This window comes from Rhineura floridana, chromosome 11, assembly GCF_030035675.1.
Source record: "Rhineura floridana isolate rRhiFlo1 chromosome 11, rRhiFlo1.hap2, whole genome shotgun sequence".
NCBI lineage: Eukaryota > Metazoa > Chordata > Lepidosauria > Squamata > Rhineuridae > Rhineura > Rhineura floridana.
Genome location: NC_084490.1, coordinates 6,806,977 through 6,815,391, shown reverse-complemented (window position 1 = coordinate 6,815,391; position 8,415 = coordinate 6,806,977). Strand labels below are relative to the sequence as shown.

General features: G+C 40.2%; 1 protein-coding gene across 1 annotated transcript; it reads right to left on the bottom strand.

The window, feature by feature from the left end:
* Positions 1–1,121: 1,121 nt before the first annotated feature.
* LOC133367010 (vomeronasal type-2 receptor 26-like) lies at positions 1,122–6,572 on the bottom strand. Its single transcript, XM_061590603.1, has 4 exons — positions 5,772–6,572; positions 4,808–5,035; positions 2,960–3,086; positions 1,122–2,023 (listed from the first exon to the last, which is right to left on the bottom strand). The coding sequence occupies exons 1-4, from the start codon at positions 6,570–6,572 to the stop codon at positions 1,122–1,124; spliced, it is 2,058 nt and encodes a 685-aa protein (XP_061446587.1).
* Positions 6,573–8,415: the final 1,843 nt, after the last annotated feature.

Sequence of the window (8,415 nt, the reverse complement as noted above, 5' to 3'; positions counted from 1 at the left end):
AGTGTGTAACTGTCAAAGTTTTAGGCCTTCTGCTATTACTGTGTTCCAAGCATATCTATTCATTTGCACAATGACTTGTTTCTTTGTGTCTATTTTCCAAGAAGCAATCCATAAGCTAGAACTACTGTATGGTTTTGGTATCACGCCCATGCCAGACACACTACTTGTAAAGCTCCTGAGTACTAACTAGTGTCACAGGAGATGGTATAAAAGGTGTGTGTATGTGATCTTGATGTTTTTAACCAATCCAGAGGACGGAGGAGGCAAGGAGAGAGAAGGCAATCCTGCGGTAGCATACCACTCTAATGATTGGTCCTGGCTTCAGGGTTTTGAAAGTGACTCCTACATCTGGACCAGATTTGTCTATCCCAAGCCAACTTACTGGACATAATATCATTTTAAGGCTTTCTTTCTTAATTTCAAAAGATGAGATGGCATCAAGATTACATCTTTTCTTAAATTTGTTTTAAATGTTTTATTGTTTTTAGATTTTAAAACAGTTTTTAGTTTTTATTTAGACGTGATTTTATTTTATCTTTGTTTTAAATCACAGAAGTGTTCCCCTGCCCCGGGCTTCTCTGGGAGGAAGGGCAGGGCCTATATGTCATTAAATAACAATGAAATGTAATTAGCAGTTTAAAATGAACATTTTTGTTAGGCTCCAGATTCAACTTTATTCAGCTTCATGGTGTAACCCTGTGAAATGCATTTCACAAACTACATGTATCCTTCACTACAGGTTCCAGTGCCATGTGGAGTGTGAATTAAACAATTAAACAACAAATAAAAGTTACAAAACAACAACTTTTATGTTTGACAAACCCTAATATTTTAATACTTTTTTTTTTGAAAAAACTAAGGAACTTCAATTATCAAAATATAGGCATGGGTCAACTCAAGGCAGCAACACAGCAAGACAATGTGGGATATCTTTGCTTGCCCCAGGAGACACACTGTAATTTCTAGTCACCGTGCATGTCTCCCAAAACATCACCTTAGATTCCAATTTCCCATCTTTGTGGAGCTTGAGACAGAATGAGATAGCCTTAACTCAGATCTTACCTTGACAGAGGTTTTTTTTTAATTTTCGTTGAATCAAAAGCTTAAAATAGAAAGATCCTTTAATTCCTTTTCCTTACTATTTGCTCCCTGTTGTTCAACTCAGGCCTCAACATAATGATGTAGCATTTAGGGGAAAAGATGCAACCCAGTAACCCAGCACTGGAGGCTAAGATGGAGAAGACCTCCACAGCCACCATGTATTTTCCTCTAGAGCTCAGGTAGGTTGGAATGAAGGAGACCCATACACTGCAAAATGCCAGCATGCTGAATGTAATGAACTTCGCTTCATTGAAACTATCTGGTAATTTGCGGGCAGGGAATGCCACAATGAAACTGATGATGGCCAGGAGGCCCATGTAGCCCAGGACACAGTAAAACAAGGCAACTGACCCATCATTACATTGCACAATGATTTCTTCTGTTACTGAGTGCTTGTCTAAATCAGGGAAGGGGGGAGAAGTTGCCAACCACACAATACAAATATTTACTTGAATAAAGGAACAAGAAAGGACAATGCAACTGGACATTCTTTTCCCCACCCACTTCCTCATGTTGGAACCTGGTTTGGTGGCCATGAAAGCAAGAACTACAGTGACAGTTTTGGCCAACACACAAGAAACAGCCACGGAGAAGATGATGCCAAAAGTGGGCTGTCGGAGAAGGCAGGTCACTTTCCCAGGTTGCCCCAGGAATAACAATGAAGAGAGGAAGCAGAGCAGAAGGGAAATGAGGAGAGTGTAGGTGAGGTCCCGGTTGTTGGCTTTGACTATGGGGGTATCTCTGTGCTTAATAAAAATTCCGAACACCAGTGCTGTGATCAGGGAAAAAGAAATGGCAATTGAAGCTAAAATGATCCCTAAAGTTTCTTCACAGGACAGAAAGGTTATCACTTTGGGAATGCATCGATTTTTTTCATTGCTTGGATATTGATCTTCTGGGCATTTGGAACACTCAACCATATCTGGAACACAGAAGGGCATTTCAGTGCCAATTTCCATTGGCTTATGGACAATTCTCACCTCCTCTATGGAAGTTGCTGATATGCTAATTTCTACCTGCTGTTCCAAGTTGGCTTACAGTGATATGAAAATAGTGAATTATGTTTATGCTTATCATCACCAGTTCACTGTGGCATTTCATATCTGTATTTAAAGCTGTTTACACCTTGTTTTCAGGCTATCCTAAAACATATGTACATTAATTCCATTAATTCAATGAAGCTTGCTGCTAGCTAAGTGTGCATACAGGTGTGGCCTGATTTGAAACTGCAGTCCTGTTCATATTTACTCAGAAGTTAGCCTTTCTATTTTACTCCCAGATAAGTGTATATAGGATTACAGCTACAATAACTACTGAACATGATGGCTGTATTTCCGCCAGTATCAGAGACAGTATTCCTTTGAATACCAGTTGCTGGGGGGGAATGGGCAAGTTATATTGCACTCATATCCTACTTGTGGGCTTCCCATAGGCTTCTCGTTGGCCACTGTGAATGGAATGCTGGACCAGAGAAGCCATTGGTGTTATTCACCAGGGCACTTCTTATGTTCATTGTAGGCACAGTTACTAGTTAATAAGGTTGATTTAATACTGTGGGGCTTACTTCTGAGTAAACATGTGCAGGACTGAGCAGCAATCACATGTTTTCATCCCATTCCAAGCAGGATAGTATGACAGAGATCACTGAGAAGCCAAGAGGTAAAAAAAAACCCTGATATTGACAATTACTGCTAAATTTAGTCTGCTCAGACAACAATTGTATTTAATACTGATTTTTGTTGACACTGTTAATGTGTGTTTTATCTTCTTTGTAAAGCTCTTAGAGGTTAAGTGGCATACACATTTTTCTAATAAATAAACTCTATGGTGAAAGAATTGGGAGTGTGACATCACCTACCTGTATTATTTGAAATCATCCCTTCAGGGCACAAAACACAATCATAGCAGCAAAATGTTTCCCCTTCCTTTTTTTCCTTCTGATTACCCGGGAGGCAGTGTTCATTACACACAGAAATGGGAAGCACCTGTCCATAAACAGAGTTTACAATGGGAGAAATGAGTAACAAATATTGTTGGACTGTTGATCTTCAGATGGAAAAAGTTGACTGTTCAGCCAATGAACATTGAAATAATAATAGTAGCCCATGAACTAGCATTGTTTTTTTTTTTACAATGGGAACAGGGGGTTTAGAGATGCTTAGGATTTAAATGCATCTTAAAAGGGGGGCAAGGTAGCATTACTTGATTTTAAAGCATGAAATGGAATATCTACACTGATAACTTTAGGAAACCCACAGACGCCAACTCCTGCTTGCATTATCAAGAAAAAAAATGCCTTAGTCTCCGATGATCAGACTTAGAAAGAATTGTAGTACTTTATAGGGTTTTGAAAAACAGATCAAAATATTAATTGAACAACTCTGGTCTCATGGGTATCCTAAAAGGATTTTGAAACAAGCTATGTAAGGAAGATAGATTGGAAAACATTGTTCACACATTTAAAAAAAAAATCAGGAATGTTGGTGCCATTGACTTATGACTGGTATAATGGTCAAATATAGAAGGCCATACTTAAATACTGGGATATATTGGCAGATATATCTGGAAGTAAAGAAAAACCTTTGCACTAAAAATATGAAAGATCTATTAGTACATAGTAACCTAAGAATACCACTCCCACATCCGAGGCTGAAAGTCTTCCAGGCGGGAGTGCATTTGCGGCAGGACCAGAAGACTGGGAAGAGGCCACTTCCGGTGCCTGCCTGTAATCATGCCAGCATTAAGGAAGAATGGGCAGAGGATATATAAGGCACTTCCGCCCAGCTCTTTTCCTCTTTCTCTGTGAGAACGCAGCACCAAGCCCTCCCTCCCAGTTTGCAGCGTGGGACATAGTCACATGAGCTGGGACTGAGCAGATGTTTTTTCTTATCTGTGATTGGCTTTGGATTTGTCTACTCCAAACTGTATTTCTCGGCTGGTGCAGGCAATAGTGGGTTAGGTTAATTGGTCACTTGGAAGGTGTGTGCAGGAAAAGGAGGAAGTACATAGGAATGGTGAGTATCCTGAGGCACTTTTAGGTGAATAGCGAGTCCAGAGACTTGCTCTCAGGACTCTGAGGTCTTGGGGGCAGGGTATGGATCACTATTGGGTTAACCTATGTCAGTCACTCAGAGTTTTGAGTCTTTGAGGAGGCTTGAATCAGGAAGACCTCCCTCCTCACCCCCAATTCTAAAATAATGTTTTCCCTATCTGAGGTTCATAACCATTATTATTCATATTTATTTTTGCTTTAGACTAAACATTTGGCCACTAAAGAAGACAAAAATGTTGAAATGTGGCTGGTCATTTTAGGAGCACTTATTTTTAATAGGCAGCAGCCTATAATTGGGATAAAGAATTATACTATTCATTTTAATTCTATGGGAAATTAAAAATCTATGTTTATATAATTTATAATTGTATTTTTTTTACCTTAACTCTGTTCTTTTCAAATTATATTTGGTTAACTAGTGAAACTTGATTTCCCTTTGTGTGTTGATTTTAAAGCAGTCTTCCTCAGTCTGTGGTCCTTCAGATGTTTCTGGATTCAAACTCCTATCAGTCCCAAATGTCAGGGATATTAGAAATTGTAATCCAAAGATGTCTTGAGGGAATAAGATTGGGGAAGACACTCTCAGAGTCTGATAAGATCACTGTGAACAGTACAGGAGTTTACCCCCCTCTAAGAATACCCCAGAATCTATACCTCATTAAAGCCTCTGTGCCACACAATTAGGTCCTCATTAATGATGAATTCTTTTCCTCCAATGCCATCAGGACCCACCCTTCCAACTTTCACTCTCTGGAAGGACGTGTTTGGAAATGTGACCATGTTTGTTATGTCAAATCCACCTCCCATTTCCCTTTTATCATTAAAGTGGATTGCATCTCCTCCTGAGTTGTTAAATGAAATGTCATGAAGAAATGGGTGGAGCTAATTGAAAGAGAAAAATAAAGAGAGTTAAAGAGATCAAAAGAATGAGGAGACATATTGGAAGTCTCATGACAGTCTTATGAACAATTTTCCTTACAAATATTGTTTATGGAGTTTCATCTAACAAAGGCGTATTAACATCAAATTGTATTTACATATAAAAAAAGATGTAAAACCTAGAAAAAATGGGAAAAAACAGTGAAAAAAACAGTTTCCCCCAATTTTTCAATTTTTCTGGTTTTTTTAAGGGGTGTGTGAAAAAATTAGAAAAAACTGGAAAAAGTAAGAAATAATGAAAAAAAACCCACCACATATTTTTTTTTATCCAGTCCCCCCCCCCGTTTTTTCCTCCAGGCCTTCACTTCTCTACAAGCAAAAAAACAAAATCTACATTGTGTAGATTAAATTATTTTAATTCTTCAATTATCAGAAGAAATGTAAGCACACAAAACTTTATCAACAAGTTCTGTGTGTAACTCCAATCCATCAGTTATTCATGGATAAGAAAGCTGGATATAGTCCCACCTAGAACTAATATAGTCCCACCTAGAACTATAGTCCCACCTAGAACTAATATAGTCCCACCTAGAACTATAGTCCCACCTAGAACTAATATAGACCCACCTAGAACTAATATAGTCCCACCTAGAACTATAGTTCCACCTAGAACATATTATCAAATCAAAATTAGTTTTGATTTTGTTTAATCAAAAATACTTCATTGTGGAAGCATTACCTGCCACGGCTGCAGATCTTGAAGTTCAAATCTTTCCCTGCCCATCATGGCTCTCCACTTGGGTCTAGTTGAGTAAATGGCATTCAAAGTATGGGCCACAGCATAGACTGCATTATAAATACTGTAGCTGTGGCCAGTCATGTGAAGCTCAAACTGAGGCCCAGGAAGACTCTCCAGCCTTTCCTCCCCAGAACATCTTTCACTGAAATTTGTTGGCTCCTCAGGATTTGTGAATGAACAATCAAATGCTTGCTCCCAGAAATCTTTAAGAAATCCACCTTCTTGGGTCCAGTAAGCTGTTATGTTCTGAATAAATTTTCTGAATGCTGGAACATCTTCTGAGTGAATTGTAAATGAGATCGCCCCTTGGAATAACTGAAGATCCCAGCCTCTTTGAGTGCCTGTTAATATGAAATCAATCTGAGTGGTCATGATCCATACCTTTCTAAATGATGCATTTTCCTTACTTTCAGGGTCTCGTATAAATATAATAGTTCTCAACCATATAATTGTCATAGATTCTCCATACATGATAAATGTATTGGCTTTTTCATCTGTGAAATCTACATAATTACTCGAGAGTATGTCAATAAGTTTATCGGTGTCATCCAAACGGGCTACTTGTGGAATTCTTTGTGTGAAGGCTGAACAGATTTCATTCTGGGAAAGCAATGGGTCTAGGATCTGCAAAAAATGTTCCCCACTGTCATCATCTACCACAAAGATCCCGACCCAGGTCCATCCAAAATACTTAAGCAAGCTGATAATCCCCATATATTGATGGGCCTCATTTGGGACCATGTGGTAAATGGAATATCCTTGGCTTGTGTCACTCTTCCCTGGGGGAAAGGAGCCATAGGTGAGCTAAAAGAAAATGTGCATATATTGTTAAAGTCTCTACATCAATGATAAATGTATTGACTTTTATTATCTGAGAATTGTACATAACTGTTTTGGGTTATAGCACTAATTTCATGTAAGTTACCAGTCTAAGGCACTTGTGGGATTCTTTGGGTGGTGGCTGAAGAGATTCCATTCAGGGAAAGTAATTGTCCTATAGCAGGAATGGGGAAATTGTGTGAACCTATAGATGTTGCTGGACTCCAACTCCCAGCAGCTTGAGCCAACGTGACCAATTGTCAGGGATGATGGGAGCTGTATTCCAAAAACATCTTGAGAGCCACAGTTTCCCCATCTCTTCCCTACTGTGTGCAGAAAGAATTGTTCACTGTTGTTCACTACAGCAAAGTGCCCAATCCATGCCTATCCAAAATGCTTTAGTGAGCTGATAATTGATCATTGGGCAACATGTGGAAAAAAAGGAAGATATTGAATGGTATCCTCCATCTCTGAAGGAAATGAACCATAAGAACATAAGCATTTAAGAAGAGCCTGCCTGATCAGGCCATCTAGTCCAGCATCCTGGTCTCCCAGTAGCCAACTAGTTGGCCATGGGAACCATCTAAGCAGGACCTGAGCACAAGAGCACTTTCTTCTCCCATGGTTTCCAGCAGCTGGTATTCAGAAGCATGCCACCTCCCCATATGTGGGTTGTTACTATTGTTTTTTAAAGCACAAATATTTGATGAGGAAGTAAAGTTTCCAAATCATGCGAAGTACTAATTCCCCTCTCTTCGACACTGCTGAGGCCTCATCTTGAGTACTGCATCCACTTCTGGACACTGCACTTCAAGAAGGATGCAGACCATCTGGAACAGTTTCAGAGGAGAGCAACAAGAATGATCAGGGTTCTGGAAACAAAGCCCTATGGAGAGAGACTGAAAGAAGTGGGCATATTTAGCCTTGAGAAGAGAAGACTGAGGGGAGATATGATAGCACTGTTAAAGTACTTGGAAAGTTGTCACACAGAGGAGGGCCAGGACCTCTTCTAGATAATTCCAGAATGCAGGAAACAGAATAGCGGGCTCAAGTTACAGGAAGTTAGAATTCAACTGAAAATCAGGAAAAAAAAAACACTTCCTAAGTGTTAGAGCAGTACGACAATGGAACCAATTGCCTAGGGTGGTGGTGGGCTCTCCAACACTGGAGACACTCAAGAGGCAGCTGGACAGCCACCTGCTGGGCATGCTTTAATCTGGAATCCTGCATTGAGCAGGGGGTTAGCTTGATGGCCTTATAGGCATCTAACCAACTCTCCCATTCTATAATTCTGTGTCCTCAGCTTGGTTGAGGCGCATCTCAAGCTACTCTCCCATAGGCAGCAGCACTTCTGTCAAGAGTTCTGCAGAACAGGAGCAGGTACACTTTCCTGTGCTATCAAGACATACCTACTCTGATCCCCCCCTGCTCCTGTATTGAGCTCCCAGACTGAAATCAGCCATCAGCCTGATGCACCCCAGAAGTATCAGAGTATTTTTTGGGACCACTTTGAGACGGGAGTACATCCTACCACTGCTGTCTGCTGTCACTCCTAGTGGACATTGATCGGGGGGGGGGGAATAGAAGAACATTACAACGGAAGCAGCTTGCTCTAACACTTGCAGAAGCTGCACAAATTGATCTTGCTCAGGCCAGAGGCAGCCATGTCCCAGCCATCGTACAGCAATGGCAAAACAGTGGTGGAAAGTGCTATATCAAGTACTACTAGATTTCCATGCCCCCTACCCAATAGTTCTCAGTCTAC

What these genes read in the sequence shown, in the direction of transcription:
- LOC133367010 (XM_061590603.1), bottom strand. Translation starts at nt 6,572, where the DNA reads ATGGTCCCAAATGAGGCCCATCAATATATGGGGATTATCAGCTTGCTT. An exon ending in AAGATCTGCAGCCGTGGCAG is followed by an intron (nt 5,036 to 5,771) that starts GTAATGCTTCCA and finishes TCTTTCAATTAG; the next exon opens with CTCCACCCATTTCTTCATGA. An exon ending in GGCACAGAGGCTTTAATGAG is followed by an intron (nt 3,087 to 4,807) that starts GTATAGATTCTG and finishes GTTTATGGACAG; the next exon opens with GTGCTTCCCATTTCTGTGTG.